The sequence below is a fragment of the Cenococcum geophilum genome, assembly GCF_001692895.1.
Source record: "Cenococcum geophilum 1.58 unplaced genomic scaffold K441scaffold_10, whole genome shotgun sequence".
Classification (NCBI taxonomy): domain Eukaryota; kingdom Fungi; phylum Ascomycota; class Dothideomycetes; order Gloniales; family Gloniaceae; genus Cenococcum; species Cenococcum geophilum.
The window spans coordinates 810,681-830,764 of record NW_027137568.1 but is presented as its reverse complement, the minus strand read 5'-3'; the positions used below and the strand labels follow the sequence as shown (position 1 = coordinate 830,764).

At 35.9% G+C, this 20,084-nt stretch overlaps 1 protein-coding gene across 1 annotated transcript; it reads right to left on the bottom strand.

Annotated features, from left to right (window-relative positions):
- Positions 1-1,905: 1,905 nt before the first annotated feature.
- On the bottom strand, positions 1,906-3,179 carry K441DRAFT_711123 (uncharacterized protein). The gene is made up of 4 exons (XM_067653899.1): positions 3,100-3,179; positions 2,578-3,019; positions 2,342-2,521; positions 1,906-2,179 (listed from the first exon to the last, which is right to left on the bottom strand). The coding sequence occupies exons 2-4, from the start codon at positions 2,861-2,863 to the stop codon at positions 1,944-1,946; spliced, it is 702 nt and encodes a 233-aa protein (XP_067506710.1). The 5' UTR covers positions 2,864-3,019; positions 3,100-3,179; the 3' UTR covers positions 1,906-1,943.
- Positions 3,180-20,084: the final 16,905 nt, after the last annotated feature.

The window sequence follows — 20,084 nt, the reverse complement described above, 5'->3', positions numbered from 1 at the left end:
CCAGCTAGATATCGGCCAAGAATGCTTCACATATCTAGGTAAGCTTGTTCGCAGCCTTGGCGTGCAGACATATCTAGGTAGATTGAACGGTTTCGCTGCCCGACTATTTCCGCGGCAGTTCTAGAATGGTGGATGAGAGTTCCCCATGGTTCGCCTACGGGGTATATCTTTAGGAAAGCAAAATCCATGATACTCACCTTCCTTCGAAAAAATGCAGCAAGGAGTCGGACCCTCTTAAGTAGGAGAAGAGATGGGGTGAAGCTGAGTTTTGGGGGACGGCCCGCCGAAGGAAGTGCAATTGGGGCCTTGGTTTGGCAACACCACAACGTTACACACAACTACCACAAACTCCGGCAACAATACCGGTGGGCAAATCTAATGGAGCCAGACTTTCTTATTTCTTGGTGTACTCATCAACATAGGCCCTGTTCCCTGAAGCGCCTACATAGCCATGTAGGCCTCATAAACTCAAATAAATGCGCATAATCGTCATAGACTTATAGAGTTGACTTAACCGTTTTGTCTTATTTCGGAACATGCTCAACTTTCTGCTAAATCTATGTAGAGGCCTAGAACAACTTACTAAAGCTTAAAAAACTTGGGCCTTAATACATAAATGACCGTATAACTTACCTAGGGCTCTACAGGTGTTGGCTCTCGGTAAGCTGCCCTATATCTAGACTACCACCTATGGTAAGCTAAATGCATGCATTATAGATGCATATTATAGCCTAAGGAGTTTATGCATAGAGCGGAAGAACCTTTTGGCCCGTGCGGGGGTAGTAGATGAACGGTGATCGTTTCTTGGTCTTCTTCTTTGTTTTCGTATTGCCGTTACGGGCGCCTGGACTCGACGATGACGAGGACATAATAGACATTATTGAATTCTTCAACCGGCGGGATTAATTGGTGCTAGTAGTAGAAGAATGTAGTAGCTTGACTATGACTATATACCTGTTCTCAGCGGCCTATGGTAGTGGCGTCCAACTATTATCATTCTTCGAGTCGACGTCAACCTTGCCCGTCTCAAGTAGTAGCTTGACTACGGCCTCGTGCCCTCCCTCGGCGGCTAGCGAATCGACGCCGAGGTAAATACATCTCATTGAGGTGGTCTTTTTCGGTTTTTAGGTAGGGCTTGAGGATGGAGTCAAGCCCTGGTTCTTTCGACATCCGGAGTATCCGGGGCCGTCTTACCTGACCTGATAATGCCAATTTCTCGGGTCGTGTTACCCAATTTTGAAGTAGATCAAGTTCCATTAGGCCGAGTTCATCTTCAAAAAGTCGCCGCTGGACCAATTGACCAGAAACGTTCTGGTCGTCCAACGGAAAGCGCGTCCAAAGCACTCTATCCTCATCATCTTTATGTGTCATCCAGTTCCTAAGAACATGACACTTACGCTTCCTCGTTGCCATCATGAGACGAACCGTGAAATGAATGGTCGGGGCAGGTATCGGCAACTTAGCAGGCTTCGGCAGGCCCGATTTGAGAGTGGTAGTCTTATAGGGACTACGGGCGGTGTCCTCCTGAGAATTGCTTGCGAACGAAGCGGTTTCCTTCTCAGGTACTTTTCCAGTATTTCCAGATTCGGGGTTTCCCGAGGGCTTATCCGTCTTGAGATATTTCCTGCGCAATTTTAGGCCAGCAAACCACCAATACCAGCCTGTTTTCTTGACTTGCCCTAATAGCGATTAGACTTCAACGAGGTTCTTAAGGTCTTATTGGGCTTCTCAACAGAGTGAGGATGGGATGGAATACTTAAATTACCTACCTTGAATTGAAGCGTAAAGTTCAACCTTCAATTTTTCTCTATGTCTGCGGAGATCCTCATTAAGCTTTTCCTCCCACTGCCAGTATCCATCGTCCAAAAAGCCCAGTAAGGTATTATAATCGAAAGAATCGATGATGTTCAGCTGGGCAATCATCCATAAAAAGGATAGCACTGCTAATCCAATGTCTTGATTGCCCCCCCAACATCTCCATGTGAGCCCAGGAACCAGCATTGCTTAACGTTCGTCCTTCCGCTCTCCTTGAACTCCCACACACAAGGTTTGAAGTGTCTCCTGCTCTCATTGAGCGCTATAGCTTGGAAGGCATGGTCAACGGCTCCCGGGACTGTCTTGCCCACGAACGACAGAGGTCTCGGCGATAGCTGTGGAGTGGGAAGTCCGAGAGCACTGACTGTATCCCAAACAGCGCATGCTCTGATTCTCACCCGCTTAACCACCCCCAGAACCTCTAAGCTCTCCAAATTTTCATTCAGAGATGTTGAAAGGGAATTTGGGTTTCCGCTATCAGGTGCTAAAGTTCCGAACTTTTGTTTTGCCCATAATGTGAACAAACTACGAAGATACTGCAGATGTTCCTTTTTTAGTAATCCAATCGCACTGATCAGTGATGCAAGACACTGGACTGTGAAGGCTCCGCGCGAAAACCCAACAAGGAAGATTTCGTTCCTATCGTGATCAAAGTTGTGATTGTGGGAGATGAAACTGTAGGCATTCCTGATCTTGGCTGAGATTCCTATAAATCATCAATACTCGAAACGATACAAGGCTCCTAATCCCAATCGGTCTCACCTCTCCCAGTTAATCCGTCGACAGTTTGAGAAGGTAAAGCAGTCCCATTGCCAACTCCACTGTCATAGTAGACAATTTGGGTATACTTATCCACCTCGGCGTATTTCTTGATGCATCTCGCAAATCTCGACACGTTTGTGAGCGGCCCCCCGTTATTGACGCCATCCTTCCATGTACCATCACAGCAAATGAATAGTCTTCTTCCCGGCTCAGACTGACTAACTTCGACAGGGTTGCGCGATGAACTGGCATCCGGGTTGTCATCAGGGCGCTTTTGCAACCTCATGATGGAGGGAGTTCTAGGGGCCAATTAACGAGAGAAATTAAAACAACTGCTTTCCAGCCTGAAAGCTTTGAGATTGAATGATAATGATCTGGCAGAGCAGATGAATGGTCTTGTGCCTAGTCTTGAACGAGGAGCAGCAGGATTAGCCAATTAACCCTTCAGGAGACGTTAGTTGACGAGTCCTGAATCAAGAGGGCGCTCTAGTCTAGTCCTCTAAATTACCAACCAAGCCTTACCTTAGTCCACGACGATGCAGGCTGGCTCTTCCCAATGCACTTTTAGTGTAATGCATGTCTTACTAGTGCATAGATAGAACCAATTACAGTACTAGGACAGCAAAAGATCCGACGGCAACTCGGCTTGCTGGAAAACGGGGGGACCCTTTCTACCGCCTTGCCCCACCTTCAAGTATGAAATCCCCCCGCCTTGATCGGGCGCTCCCACTGCACCGGAAACGTCTAAAGATACCGATTATTATTCCCTGTCTGCTTTGTATTAGCTGAGATACGAGCTGGGCGGAGGCACTCACCACTACAATCCCTTTCACGGCTGAGCTCGGAGTTGTTGCGATGCAATAGACTGTCTTGGCGGTGCCTCTGTCTTTACGGCCCAGCCAATAGCCAAAAAATGCCGCACGGCAAGCTGCCTGGCTTCCGCCTGGCTGCTCTATCGCGTCACAGCATCGGATGTGCTACTGACTTTTACTGCACACCAAGGCGGAGATAGGAGTTTGCCCTTGGTTTCGGGAAGATTTCAAAGGTACTTGTACCTGTTGCGCGATGACGGGGATCCCCATCCGGCCATCTGTCAAGAGATTGAGCTCGGACCCTTGAACCCGGGTACCCCAGTATGGCCAAAAAAACGCGTTTTAAAACGATTACGATATCGTAAAATACAATAAAATATCCGATAAAATCCAATATCGATTTTTTTTAAGTATAGGTATTTAACTAGGCTACTTCTAGTTATATACCCCCTAATTAATACGCGTATACTACCTACTAAATAGGCTTAAATCCTTCTACTTTAAGTTAGTATATTATATATACTATTGTTTTAGAAATATTAATAACTTATATAAAGCTAAACGTTGCGTATTTTTTACCTTTTTAAAAATTGCCTTAATAATACGCCTCCCTACTAACTAGAGCTCGACCTCTTATCTACTAACTAGTCTTTTTATTAAAAATAGCCTTATTAAGAAATACTATAATATCTACTAAAAACACTTATATTATTATAATAGAGCTCTCTTAGCTATAAGTTACGGCCCTATACTACACGCCTAATTGCCTTCTTTAACTACCCTTCTGTCACGGGAGTCACCCGCGTACGTTTGTCCCGTGACACTTACGCACGTACCACTACCCCTATATCTTCGACCACGTTTCCTAACCTGTTCCTGTTCTGCATCGAACGTCTTGAACCATCACGCGTCAATGTACTTAGCACGGTCAATAGCTAGCAATCAAGCTTATTCGTAACTGCTTTGTCGATTCCATAACACCTTCCTTCTTTAAAATACAGTGGATTATAGTATAAGTAACGTTAAGATTACGTTCGCAATAGAGCTAGTACTAAATTTTGTCTAGATATTTCCAACTATTACAAAGTAGAAGTTTAAGGAGAGCGAGGCGGAGTGGTGGTGCAGAAATGGAAGTAGAGACGCACGCTTCATCTATAACGGGATGGTGATCGCATGGGCAGCGTTCTCGACGGATTCAACGTAAGATGACTCAAAAGCTATAGTAGCTAGAACTTGCAGCCTATAGAATAAAATAACATACCATAGGGATTTACGCCTTACCGCCACATCAAATTTGACTCAGTTATGAGGCATACCGCGGTGACTTTAACGCAAGGATAATTCTGTGGTTATTGTGACCCCTCCTTCCTAGGTGGCCTCCGTCATTTTCCGCCAAGCGCTTCACATTAACGTAGTGACAACACTGTGAAGTGAAGTGAGCTGGCCGGATACGACGCTTCTCGAAGTTACAACTGGCTTTTTGAGTATTGTTTTACGACGAACTCTAGGCGTAAATTTCTATCCAGAATAAAGAGCGCGATATCAGCAGAAAGAATTGCGTCGCACTTACACCGCACCAGCCGGTATTGCGCCTGCCGTCCCTCTCCTTGGTAAAGGGCATACGCCCAAGATCGCTCGCAGTCAGTATGCCAAGTCGCGCCGAGAAAAAGCCCACAATTGAGTAATAAAAAGTAAAAATAGGGGGTCACTAGCAGACAGCTCCTCTTCACGACCCCATTAAACAACCCCACACCCTCATAATATAGATTTAGTTGCATCGGGCACTTCTTAAACTCAGGCCATATCTCTTGGAGCTTGAGCCGACTGTTAAGAGCTCGCTACAGCCCCTATAACTCTGGGACACATTCTCCAGAATCCCGTTAGCCCACAGGTATGTAATATAGATATACTAAATCAAAACGTTTTAAATACTCACTAGCAATTAACAGGTTCGCTCCTCAAAATTCTAAAAGGTTTCAACTATTAGCATCCTCAAGCCTTGAAGGAAGTGTAATGTATAACCCTTTTATCAACCAGCGTGGTTTTCAATAAGCGAAAATCCAGCCAATAAAATATTAGCATTTATTAATATTATAGTGTTAATATTAAAATATTGGCAATAATTTAGATATAATTATTATAATAGAAATATACTTATTAAAAATAAATATTATATAAATTATTGGCATAGATTGGCAGTTTTATAATATAATTATGTGACTTAAGCTATAGTTACGTAATAGCGCGCCTTTATATAATCTTTTAATATTAACCCTTTACTTTAACTTTAACTTTACCTTACTAATAATAGCAATAATAATATACGTATATTATCTAGAAAGATTGTATAAAGCTAATATTAACTTAGGGCTCTTGTCCTCTATAACGCTGCCGTCGCCGCTACTACCCTCGCCGGCGCTAACACCAACCCCGTTCTTATTGTAGGATAGCAGTAGTTGGCTCCCTGGTATTATAGTCTATAGAGCCGTGCGTTGCTAGCCCTTCTAGGGCAGGATATAAAGTTTATATAAGGCGCGATCTCCCCTTATTAGATAGCTTCGTACTAGCCTTTATATATTAACGCCATCCTTATACAATCTTAGGGTTAGGTAGTAGGTAACCTATACACTGCGTGCCTTGGCGCTTACCTGGGCTACCGCCCGTTCTTATTATATTATTAGGTACCTAGGCACTTTAGCGGAATATATAGGAATTATAAATGGCGTAACTATATATCCCGCTGCTCCGTATAAGGTAAGGATAGAGGTAATAATAGTAGACCTCTACGCTTGCTATAAGTAGGGCTTAGTAGCAATAGTAGGGACGGCACGGTAGCGGCACCATTATTAATTAACGACGAGCCTAGGGCTACGGCTTAAAACGTAATTGTTTTTGTATAAGGTACGTATAAACTTTTATTTAGTATATATTAGCATATATCTAGCTATTAGGATTATTAGTAGTACTTATATAAGATCTATAGCTTAACGTGCTGTGTAAGCTAAGTAGTTATTTTATATAATAAAACTAAAACAGATTAGCATATATATAGATAATTAAGATAGATACTAATAATAATAATAATAATAATAATAATTCATTGCTTAACGTCCGATTTGGATCCCTATTGGGCTCACGCGGACTACTCCTTATTTATATATAGGGAGAAAACTCTATTTAAGAAAAATAAGAAAACCCTGTAATCCATCTCCCCGCCTTTTAAGACTCGCCTACTTAGCGCCTATAAGTCGCCTATAGTGCTCTACTACCTTACTATTTAACCTCCTTAGGAACCACTACTGCCGTAATAAGCCTATGGACGCGCTAGTATTATAAACTATTACTTTACTACTGTAGAGTTACTAGGGGGCACCTACTACTCGCCCCCTTACCTTTTATTACTATTTCCCTTATAACCTAGAACTAATTTAGTATATTTTAACTAATAAGCCACTAGGTAACCGCCTTAAGGCCTTTTTATATTAAGAGCAGTGTATTATAGTTCTCTATACCAGCTACTAAGAGCATTATTTCTTAATTGGTGCGTAGGGGGCATAGTAGTATTACGTATTTTAGTGTCTATCTTAGCTAGCTATATTCGCATCTCGGGCTACCTATTAGGACACCCACCTAGTAAAGCCAATCTTTTAGTCCTATTATTCCTATTCTTAAGAGTATTACTATTATATTTTTTACCTTTGTTAGGCCTTCTTAGAGCCCTTAAGTATTTACCCCCTATAGCGTTAACTATACTATAGCTTAGGTTTATCTTGCCTAAGTCAGCCTCTATACCTTTAACTCCTATTTACCTCTCTAGCGTTAGTCTAACCAGTATTGCATTACGGTAGATGGTTTCCCGGCGTTCTTATATGTTCTACTTTAGCTCCTTTTTCTATCTTACTGTTGTCTTTACTAACCTCTTATACGTCTCCCTTCCTCCTCTATATAGGCCTGGGCCCTAAAGCGGCACTATTCTTCTTTTACTTTCTTTACCTATTTCTCTAATATCTCTTCCCTACTTTAGGGTTGTTAGTTTATTCTCCTATAGGGCACCCTAAGGTCCCTCTATAGTTTACTTAGGCGTGTCTTAATATACTTTATAATATTAGAGTTGCGTTTATTTTGCGTCTTTTATATTGCAGCGGCTTTAATATATAACTATAGGGGGGGAATATTGGATTCCTTCTTAAGCAGTACTGTGGCCGTTCGCTTATACCCGCCTATAATACTCTAGAGGTAGGCTATTTAGACCTTTTAAAGTGGTTTAAGGAGTAATTTAGGGGGGCCCTTTTTAGTTTCTTTAATGGCCTAAATACTGGATCTATATGTTATAGTTAGCCGGACAACTGCTATATATAGTAGGCGTAACCTTTAAAAGTATAAATCCTATATAGAATTAACAATCCTAGATAAAGTAATAAACTGTACTTGGCCTTTATAGGCCGCTTATGCCGTATATACGCTCTACTAGAGCTTACTATCTGTTACGGACGCTTTAAGTACAATGTTACAACTACTTAGAGAAGAGTTAGAAGAAGCTAGTTGGTTAATATAGGCACGGACTAGGATGGAACCCGTGGAACCATATAACGAGGAATAGTAAGCGAGTTATATAATGGTTAAACGTGTTAGCTGCATTAAACGTAAGGGACGTTACGTTTAATATAGACAAGACATATATTACGTATAAGAAGGATTTTATAGAAGTACAGTTATATATTTAAGGACCCTTAGTCCCTACCTAGATAGTTTCTTCCTTATAGTAATTCTTAGAATATAATTAGAGTTAATCTATTAGGCAACTACTCTACCAGTTATTATTACGTTGTTAACTACTATCTTTGTATTTCCTATACACCTAGCCTATTAACAGAACCCATTGTAGTTCCTGCTATAAGGTTCCGTTATATAATTACTACCTAGTTACAGTATTAAATATAGAAAGTTAAATAATATACCACTAAAAGCAGCCACTATAACGCCATTAACGGCGGCAACTACTTTAAGGTTAGGGGGTGACACTAGTATAGCGGACACTAACTCGCAATAACCTGTAATAGTAGGACAATTATAAGAAATAGTAGATCGATTAATAGAAAATAATATAGTACTTAAAAACAGACTTAACGGAATTAGAGCGGCAAAGGTTAAGTTACCATTAATTAAACAATTCTTAGGAGAGAGATTAAAGCTTAAAGGATTTCTAACGTAAATGTATTTTAAAGTCATGCAAGAAGGGGCTAAGTTAGCCACGATAATGGACTAGATAGCCTACGTAGGACTATTCCTAATGGGTTGGGTACTTAAATGGTTTAAACCCTACTTAATAGAAATATAGACTAACGGAATAACTACTACTAATTAAGAGGTACGATTTATATTTTTTAGCTAGGTAGGATTCGCGGAACGATTAATATAGATATTTAGGGACTTAGAAGTAACAACTATAGTAAAGAGAAAGCTTTAAAACCTAATACAGCGAACTTTAGCAATTAAGTACATAATATAGTTTTAAACACTTATAATATAGGTTAATTAGAACAATAAGGCGCTTATAATATAGTATAAATAAGGACTTAAGGCTAAAGTCTAGGACGTAATTATTCTAATAGAAGATGCAGATACCCTAAGGGAATTAATAGATTAAGTAATTAAGATTAATAATAGGATCTTCTAAAAGGAACAGGCTAAGAAGGGCTAGGATAGAGTTTTATAGTTATATAAGACGCAGAGTATATAATAACTAAAGCTAAGTTAGAAACTATAGTATAGTGTAAAGCTAATAGACCTAAGTGGTATTAAAAAAGCCTATAAGAGATAGAGTAAGAAACTATAAAAACCTAGAGGTTAAGGATCTAGTAATTATAGGACTAAGGAGCAAAGGCTAAACTAGGGATCTTAATAGTAGAAGACGTTTAGGCGGACTCTATAATAAAGTTAATGGTTTAAAGACGGAGCTTATATAAATTATAGAAAATAGTGTTACTTTATAAGGGATTATAAAGATAGTTAGAGTTACTATATAATAAAGGGAATTAGACTAATAGTATATAACATATACGTATAGAGAGACGATAGTATACTATAAGGAATAAAAGAGTGTTTAATTAAAAGTTTTGCGTTTTATTATAATAATATATACTAAATTTATAAAGACGCTAAGTACGGTATAAGCTATTAGCTATAAGAGCTAGAGTTAAAAGGACTCAAAGGAACTAAAGAGTTAGATAAAGAATAAGATTAACTCTACGAGCTGGATTAAGATATTATAGTAATATACGGATAATAATTAGCAATAATAACAATGGAGTTAAAGTACTTATTAATTAATAGTAATGAGGATAGTAAAGGAACTAACTAGGGGTATTTAAACCTTAATAACGTAATAGAAGTAGAGACTAAGACCGTTATAGAGTAAGGTTTAGTAACGGGTATTATAACACCGTTAGATATGGCGTCTATTACTTTATAAGACGGAAGGAGTAATATCTAGAGATAATTAAGCAAGTAGACAACTGCTAGTGCTAGCTTACCACTTAATAAAGGCAAAAGGCTAAAGGCTTAAGATTTTTATAATAAGATAAGAGACAACTAAGATTCTTAAGATAAGATAAGGTAAGCTTAAAGACCTATAACAGACAGAAACCGATAAAGCAGAGTAGTAGCTTAGTTTAAAGACATATAAATAAGCTTAGGATAAGAATTCCTAACAGTATAAAACTCTTAAGACGAGATAAGTAAGATCTAGGACTCTTAAGACGAGATAAGTAAGATCTAGGACTCTTAAGACGAGATAAGGACACTAATAAAGCCTAGTTGGATTAAGGCTAGAGCTAAGCTTAAGTTAAAAGCAAGCTTAGGATTAAAGAATCTAAGGGGCTAAGAATTTAGAGCGCGAATTAGGACACCTATAAGTAAGAGGTAAGGAGCTTCTTTATAGATTAGAGAATCTATAGCGCAAATAGTAATTAGACTAGGAGACAGATATATAGACCTAGAAGACTTACTAGAGGAATATAGTATTTAGCCTAAAGATTAAAAAGTTAATACTAGGATTAAGAAGTATAAAGACTTTAAAAATCTACTTATAAGACGCGATATAAAGGAAACTATAGAGGAATTTAGGGTAAGAATTACCTTATAGCAAGAATAGAAACTAGATAAGAGATCTAGTATATTAGGACGTATAAGGGATAAAGCGCTAGTACGAGGGATTACTAATAGGTCTAGAGTAGGCATACTAAGAGCTAAGTAGCTTACTAAACTAGAATAAGAAGAGGATCTAGGGATTTTTACTAGGTTTAAGGAACGATATACTAAAGGCTATTACGACATAGTAATAAAGAGATATTTTCTTACAGATAAGCCGTATATACTTAAGCAGCTATACTAAAAGTAGTATAGGCAACGACATAATAATAAATAGGAGGATTTCTATATATAGTTAGACGAAAAAGTTATTTAAGACCACCTAATTATAGAGAAGGCTATAACTTATATTAAGGGAGCCTTAATTATAATATTAAAGGATCTAGAGGAGTAATTAAAGGACTAGAGAAGCGAAAGGCGAATCTTAGTACCCGCGAGTAAAGTTACAACGCTTAGATTAATATAAGAAAGGTTTAAACTTAGGGATAAAGATAAACTGAGAGTTAACCTAAGACATTAAGCATATTATATACTATCGTAGATAGTATATATAGATAATGCGTATAACATATATAGAGCACTAAAGGACAAAAATTAAAAGTATTTAATAAGGATGTATTAGATAACGGATAAGGCGAAGTATTAAAACGCTAAGTATATACATAGTTGGCACCTAGTAGAAGTTTAAGAATAAGGGGACTTAATACTTTAACTAGGAAAATTCCTTATGGAAGAATGCCTAGATAAATAACAATGGTGGAAATATCTAGAGAATACCTATTTATAGTATATTAAAGATAAAAAACGAACTAAGTATTGGCCTAAGTTAGACTAAGTATAAATAGGATCTAGTAGCTAGTAGTTAGGAAAAGTAGAGGCCCATAAGACTAGAGGGAGCTAGTAGTAGAGCCTTAGACCCTTAAAGGAATTTAAAAATAACACCTAAATTTATAAGTTAAATGGCAAGATTAACAGTTTAAGGTATTGGTAGATAGTGGAGTAATAAGAAACTATATCTTACTAGCAGTAGTTAAAAGAATAGGGTTACTATATAGGTAGAAGGAACGTCCTTACCTATTAATAACAATTTTAGGAGATCTAATAGCCTATAAAGGAGGCATTATCAATCTTAAAATAGGACCTATTTAGTTAACTATTAAAGGAAGATAAATTAAGATGTCTTTTAATATATTACTATTAGGGAATAATAAGGCAGTATTAAGAATGCCTTAGTTACAAGAATATAATCTAAAGATTAATTAGGTTATAGGTTAGGTTAATATTAGGGATACTTAATACTATAAGATGTGATAATAAGCCAAATTAGTATAGTACTAAGTAGGAGCGACCTATAAAGAAATAGAAAAAGGGCTAAGCTATATACCAAAAAGATACTATAAGTATAGTAAGAAACTATAGTTACCTAAGAGTAAAAAGCTATTAAAGTATATAGTATGGGATTATAAAATAGAATTAAAACCAGGAATAAGTTTAAGGTTTTTTCCAATCTATAAGCTTACTAAAGAAGAAAGTAGAGTATTAAAAGAGTTTATCTAAGAAAACTTATAAAAGGGATATATTAGACCATCGCAGTTATTAGCGGGTTATCTAGTACTATTTGTACTAAAAAAGAATGGTAAACTAAGGCTATATATTAACTACAGATAGTTAAACAGTATTACTAGAAAGGATAGGTATCCTTTACCCTTAATTAGTGAAATCTAAGATAGGATTAGTAATGCGTAAATCTTTACAAAAATAGATCTAAGATAGGCGTACTATTAGATTAGGATTAAGGAAGGCAATAAATAGAAGGCAGCCTTTAGGTTAAAGGAAGGACTATATAAACTATTAGTTATATAATTCAGGCTTATAAACGCACTAGCAACGTTTTAAAAGCGTATTAATAATATATTAGAAGAACATTTAGATAAATTTATTATAGTATACCTTAACAATATTATTATCTACTTAATAAATAAGGAAGAATATAGAGAANACGTTAAATAGGTCTTAAAGAGACTATAGNAANAANANATACTAGTAGCAATTAAGAAATGCAAGTTCTTCACTAGAAAGACCAATTTCGTTAGATTTATTATTAAACTAGGCCAACTTAGTATAGATTTAAAGAAGATTAAGGCTATAATAAATTAGTAGGAACTAGAGAACGTTATACAGTTAAGATTATTTCTAGGGTTTTGCAATTACTACAGAAGGTTTATAGCGCAATAGTTAAAGGATATTAAACTATTTACGCAATTAACGAAAAAAGAAGAACTATAGGTATAGGGAGAGGAACAGTAAAAACTTTTTAAGAAAGTTAAAGAGTTATTTACCTAGGAGCTAGTTCTTAAAATCTATTAACTAGGACTAAAGACGGTTATAGAAATAGATACATTAGACTTTATACTAGGAGTATACTTTATATAAAAGCATCTAGATAGATGGCATTTAGTAGTATACTATAGTCGGAAGATAATACTATTAGAGTTAAACTATAGCATCTATAATAAGGAGTTGTTAGGTATAGTTACAGCACTAAAGAAATAAAGAGCATTCTTATAAGGTATAAAAAAAACTATTTATAGTTAAAACGGATTATAAGAACCTAACAGGATTTTTAATAATAAAGGAACTTAACTAAAGGCAGGTTAGATGGGTAGAGATGCTTATAAAGTACTATTTTAAGATTTAGTATATTAAGGGTATAGATAATACGCGAGCCGATGCGTTAAGTTAAAAGGCTAAACTATAAAATAATAATAAGCCATTAGGGGCTTTACTACAAAAAGATATAGATAGACTAATTAGGTATAATTATCTAAAAATTATAGTAACTTAAGAGAATAAATTAGAAAAGGTCTATAAGATACTAAAAAGCTTTTAGATATAAAGAATTCTAGAAGTATAGCTAGAAGATTTATAGTTAGATATATACGAAAATTAAAAAGTAAAGTATATCCTAAGAAGTATAGCAGAGTAGTTTATAGAGGACTTCTATAAGGGACTAACTTAAGGACATAATAGAGCTACAGGCTTAGTATTAAGACTTTAGGAGGAGTATATTATTAACGGAATCTAAAGAATAGCTAAAAGGGTTACTGTTGGTTACACAAGGGGGATATCACGTAGCTACGGTTCGTAGATAGTATAATAATTGTTCTATTTTCTTCTTTAAGAAAGGGGTAAGGAACTTAAGGTTCTTTACTACGCTAGTGCCGCGGCGGCACGTAATAGCAACTTACTATACGTAATAGCAACTTGCTATATGTGATAGCAATATACCTTATATAGTGACCATTTACCTTTATTCCCAACACTAGCAACTCTTCTTTTATAGTTGCCATCTATATATATATACCGGTAATAGAAGGCAAGGGGGCGAGCAGCAGGTGCCCCCTAGTAACTCTACAGTAGTAGAGTAAAAGTTTGTGATACTAGCGCGTCCGTAGGCTTGTTACGGCAGCAGTGGTTCCCAAGGAGGTCAAACAGTAAGGTAGTAGAGCACCACAGGCGACTCGCAGGCGCTAAAAACAGGCGAGTCCCAAAAGGCGGGGAGATGGATCACGGGGTTTTCTCATTTTTCTTAAATAGAGTTTTCTCCCCACATGTAAATAAGGAGTAGTCCGCGTGGGCCCAGTAGGGATCCGAATCGGACGTTAAGCAATGAATTATTATTATATATATATACCGCTTAACTAGCGGAATAAAAATTAATCCTCCTTACTTACTATTGCCATTATAATATAAGTCTTGCTGTCCTAAAATTTACCTCTTAACACGTAGTGCTTTTTTGCTTATAAGTTATAGGTAAATATCTTATTAGTAGGGCCGCTAAGGCGCTAGCGGTAAGCGAGCTAATAGCGATTTTTTATCCTGGGGATAGAAAATCCTAATTAGCTAGTTTAAGTTAGGGTCTATAGAATCTAACTAATTAAACAACTTTAACCGCCGGTTAAAGTTCCTGGACATCTTAAGACCTTATATGACTAAGAAATTTATAAGGACTCCCTTTTAACCCAACCTTTAACTTATATACGTAGAGTATTTATATTAATAAACGTCTCTAGTGCCTTATTTAGGTTCGCCTTTATTATCGCATTTACTGGGTTATCTTAGCCATTAATCTATTAAATCTTAAAGAGTTCTTAACGCTTATAGAATTACTAAAGTGCCATAATATTAATTATAAGGCGCTTCTCCTTTATAGTACCGAGCTTAACTAAATACTTATAGAGGGAAAATAAATCGGTGTATACGATTATAGGGATAATAGAAAGTTTAAGTCGATCTATAATTATCTTTAGGGTAGTTCCAATTGTAATTACCATATTAACTCCACTAACTATTCTATATATCTCTAATGCTAAAACACTTTAGGTAACGCGCTTGCTCTTAGTTAAGCTTTAATAAATAAGATTGCTATAGATTATAAAGTTATTCTCTCTAGTAAATTTATTTATAATAATAATCTTATATCCCAACTAGGAGCTAAAATCTTTATTATTTATAAATAATCTATTAATAAATACAAAGAGCTTAGTGGTAGGAAGATTAATAGGTATATAGAGTAGTCCCCAATCAAGATGGTTCATTTGCTAGAAAAAATATTTATTTAGGGCAAGAACGTCGTCCTTAGTTGGTTTTTAGTATTAGGCGGTAACAAAGAGATTAAATAAAGCCTTAGGTTAATAGATAGAAGTAATATAAGCTCCGCGAGCGCGTTGCTCCACATATCCTTACTTTAGGGAATTAACATTAATAACGTTAATCTTCTTACCTTAACCCTTCTAGCGTAAAGTAATGGAATCCTTATTTAGGGAGAGGATATATCCATTAAAGAGTAATAGTATTATTAAGTTAAGCTTTTCCTTTAGCTTTGCTATAAGATTTACCTTTACTAGCTTATCCTCTTTAAGAGCTAAGAATTAGTCGTCTCCTAAGATAATTATATCATTAGTTTATATACCGACAATTCTAAATAGGGTTCCCGTGGTTATAATAAGGAAGCAGGGATCAAATATAGAAGTAGTTATTAAAAGCTTCTCTTTATAGTGCTTACTATAGGTAGCCCACTAGTAAGTTCCTNCCTNTGNNATTCTATATAATAGCTTAAGCANAACTATAATTATATCTTTAGGATACTGGTAGCGAATTTACTCCGGAAGGTATGCTAATATTAAGCGCTAAAAGTGCGTCTTTAATTAGGTGTAGGCTTAAGTAATATCTTATAAATAAACTACTATTCTATTCTTTATTAAGGAGGGAGCTAATGTAATAATAACTCGCTAACTAGCTTGTTAAATTATAGGAGATTATATAAGAATTATCTCTTTACTATTATTATTATAACCTTAGATAATAAGCCTTAATTTCTTAAATAGGGCGTTAGTAGCTTTGCCCTTAATCTTGTTAACTATTCTTAACTTAAAGATATAAACTCTATCGAACTTAGTAGGGTTATATTTCTTAAATTTAAAGACTCCTCTTATAATAAGACTGTCGATCTCCTATTTATCGGATACTTAGAAAGGAGTTCCTAAGGTTATAATACGACCTTCCTTTTAGAGCTATTTTGCGAGCTTAAAGTTAGCCTTCTCTTTAGCTGTTATAAAGGCCATTAATAACTTAACTTTATTCTTAATGGCAGTAACAAATTGTTCTTTAAAATTAATAAGGTGTTAGCGATTTTATAATCCCTTTAGGCGACCTCTACCGCGTCATAGTTGTAGCGTATCTACTACAATTATATTAGGATTATAGTCGCCTTCTAGAGTATATTAATCGTGGTTCTCTTCTAGGGCATCTTCTAGGGCATCCTGTAAAGGCTTAGAATTATTATCTTTATAGTAAGGCTTAATAACAGTTAAACGGAATTAGGTGGGTCTATAAGGCATCTAAATAGTATAAGTTTAACCATTAATTATAATAAGTTAATATAGGCCTAACCATCCTCCCCTTTTATACTATACGCGTACTTTAAACTAGAGTGGCAGATTAAGCGCAGTTAAGGTATTTAGGCTATTTCTTATTCCTAGTACGTTATTAACCTGGCGTATAGCATAGAGGTATTATACCTCCTTTATTACCTTATAAATCGCCTTAGCTTATTACACAATAGAGGGAGATAGTGGAGAATTATTAGTTATTTATAGGTAGGCGCTAAAGACTAGTAACGTAGGTATAAGTCTATCTAGGCCAGCGGAATTGTTAATAGCTTTAACAGCTATTTATAAGGTAAGTTCTTCGCTAGTGTCCTTTAGTTTTAAAGAGATAATCTTATATACGCGGCGTAATGGCGCGTAATATTGCTCCACTTTTTTAATACTATTATGTGCCTTAATAGGGACTTCCTTAACCTCAATTGCTATTGCCTTTATTTGTTATTGGAACTCTATAGATAAGAAGTTCTTTTTTATATTATAAACGATTTAATTAGGGGGTCCTAGGTAAATATTAATCTAGTATAACTAAAGGGTATCCTATGCATTCCTAGCTAATATATCCTTTAAGAATCGTGCGGCTTAGAAGGAGGTTAAGAAGTTAATAACTTAGAGTACTAGCTTGCCGCTAAGGTATATAACGTTAACGATAATATAGAAGTTAAAGTCGTAATTATCTTTAAGGGTGAACTTAAATCGGCTAGGGGACCTCTAGTTTATTTAGTAGTGGTAGTAGTATTTTATAAGATACTTAATTGCCTTAACCTTAACTTCATAGCCTGCTTACTAAAGAACCCTAAGCAATTAGTAAACTAATAGGTAACCAAAATAATAGTATAGTTGGCGTAACTCTAACTTAGTTAAATAGCTCTAAGCAATACTCTTTTCTAGTTATTAAAGGAGCAGCTAAGGATAACCCTATTTGCGTATAATAGGCACCCAATTATCTCCCTACACGAGTATATTCTTAAGGTTATTAAGCTTAACGCCTAGTTTATCTATATCTTTAATACAAAATAGAAACGGGGTATTCGTGGGAATAACGTAAAAAGTAATATACCCTAAGGGGGTTTAAACCCTAATTGTGCCGAGAGAGATTATAGTACCTTTACCAAAATAAATCGTATATTAGCCTACCGTTGAATAGTTAATCTAAATAAAGCTATTAAGCTACTAAAGGGCTTGAACTTAAGGTTCTCCTACTATAGATACTCCTACGGCTCTAGTATCCGGCATAATACTATAGAAGACGTTCGCTAAGTATCTGTTATTAAAGGAAAACGCGGAGCTCTCCTTTAGCTTATTAAAGATATCTAACTTTATAATAAAATGGAGTATAGATTGGTTATTAAGAACAGCAACGGTTTATATGCTATTTACCTTACCATACTTAGTAAAGTATTGGTTAGGTAAGTAGTCCTTAATTTCTATATCTATAAGGAGCTATTTAGTCTTATTAATCTTACCCTTAAGGTTTTCTACGCCTTCGTATTAAACTAAAAAGCTTTAAAAGTAGGCCGTAGTAACCTTATAATTTCTAACGTTTCTTATACTCTAACGGAACTTATTATATACCTCTTTTTACTTATTAAGGGAGTATCTAGTTAACTAGCAATTTGGCTTCTTATAAATATAGTACTTCTTTTAGTAATTACTTTAAAATAAACCTCCATAAGGACCTCCATAATTACCTTATAGTCGACATTAATTATACCCTTTACTGTATTCCCTACTACGGCCGCCATATATTTAATTAGTCTAGTTATAATTATATTGGTTAGGAACGCTTGGTTAGGTAGGGCTTTTGGTATAGAGCTATTAAGATTCTTATATTTATATTATAGTACTTACGGCAAAGCGTAGCTTGGTATATACTCCTTTAAATATATCTATAGGTTTATATAGCGCCAAGTTACACTTAGGAACGCTACAGTATACTAAGATAACCTAGTCCCTTAGGCTATTCTTATTTTAGTAAGTTTCGGTAAGTCCGCGTTAGATTTTCTAGAGTTTATTAAAGAGTAGTTAAAGGCACTCTAGGCGAGTTATTGTTAGGTTAGAAGCAATAACTCTCTAAAATATAGTCTCCCGCCATTTAGATATATAGAGTTAGCGGTTCTTATTGGTTTTAAAGTAGGCTCTAGTAAGCTAAAGCATTATATTAAAGCTATAGTTTTTACCTATAATATAGTCGTAATAGAACGTTGCCGCTTGTCCCTTTAATATAATAGAGAAAGCATAATAGAACTAGTGGCGTTAAATTCTAATCTTATTGCAGCAGTTATAAAAGACCTATAGTTTTACTCCGAGTATATTATATAATTCTCCTCTAAACTTCTTCTCTTTATTTAAATATACCTTTATTAGATTCGTAACTTCTTAAGATAAAGGCTTATCGGTTGGCTGGGATAGAGGAGTTAAAGGTAGTAAAGGTAGAGGAAGAGCATCTCTAGGTAGGAGAGCACCTTTAGGTAGAAGAGTAGCGTTCTAGGGGTTTTATTCTAAATTAAAGTTGCCTTCTAAAGAATATAGGTTAGTTTTAGGTTTCCGTAGTTAATATATAATCTTAGCTTCCGTCTATACTAGTTCTTCTATACTAGTAAAAACGGCATAAATATTACTAGTAATTAGGTTACTATCCTTAGTAATATACACCCTATTCCTTTAGAGGGAGTCTTAAAAATCCTAAATAATATTAACATTGCTAAGTGCCTAGGTGTCAGCGGTCCATTCTATAAAATCCTCCCTAAAGTATTTCTATAACTATAAATCGGTATAGTAGCTATTTTAGTAGAATAGAATATAGTATAAGAAAAAGCCGTTAACTTATTTTACGGTATAGGTTATTATATTAAAGGTAAATACGTCCTAATCTTTATTGATGAGTTTCGCGTATATAGCTACCCCTAGTAGTAAGGAGTCTCTTCAGTTGTTTAGAGTGGCCATAGTTATATCTTTGGAGAAAGGGAATATTAGTAGTATAGGGATTATCGTTTGGTACGTATTCGTAACGTATATTTGTAATTATAGAGCTTAGGACCAGTTCTAGCCTTAAATCGCGAAAACTCGTAAAGCGTGTTATTCTATATAATAAACGCAAAAATCTATAATCTAGGGAAGGCTTAGGACTAGTTCTGGCCTTTAAATCCTTAGATTCGTAGAAGAGTTCTATTTAAGGTTTAGGACCAGTCCTAACCTTAAAAGACAGCTTCCCTTAGCACGAGTAGCACTAATACAGTAGCTTATCTCTTTTTGGTAAATACCTAGCTGTTCTATAGCATAACTGTAAAGTTAACCACTAATCAGTGTTAGTTACATAAGGGGGATATCACGTAGCTACGGTTCGTAGATAGTATAATAATTATTCTATTTTCTTCTTTAAGAAAGGGGTAAGGAACTTAAGGTTCCTTACCACGCTAGTGCCGCGGCGGCACGTGATGGCAACTTGCCGCACGTAACGGCAACTTGCTACACGTGACGGCAATATGCCTTATATGGTGACCATTTACCTTTATTCCCAATAGTTACTAAAGAGTGTCTAAATTACTAAAGGAATAAACTAACAAGGCATAAGCTGTATGGAGGGCTACAACCTATTAAA

What these genes read in the sequence shown, in the direction of transcription:
- K441DRAFT_711123 (XM_067653899.1), bottom strand. Translation starts at nt 2,863, where the DNA reads ATGAGGTTGCAAAAGCGCCCTGATGACAACCCGGATGCCAGTTCATCG. An exon ending in CGACGGATTAACTGGGAGAG is followed by an intron (nt 2,522 to 2,577) that starts GTGAGACCGATT and finishes GATGATTTATAG; the next exon opens with GAATCTCAGCCAAGATCAGG. An exon ending in ACATCTGCAGTATCTTCGTA is followed by an intron (nt 2,180 to 2,341) that starts GTTTGTTCACAT and finishes TTTGGGATACAG; the next exon opens with TCAGTGCTCTCGGACTTCCC.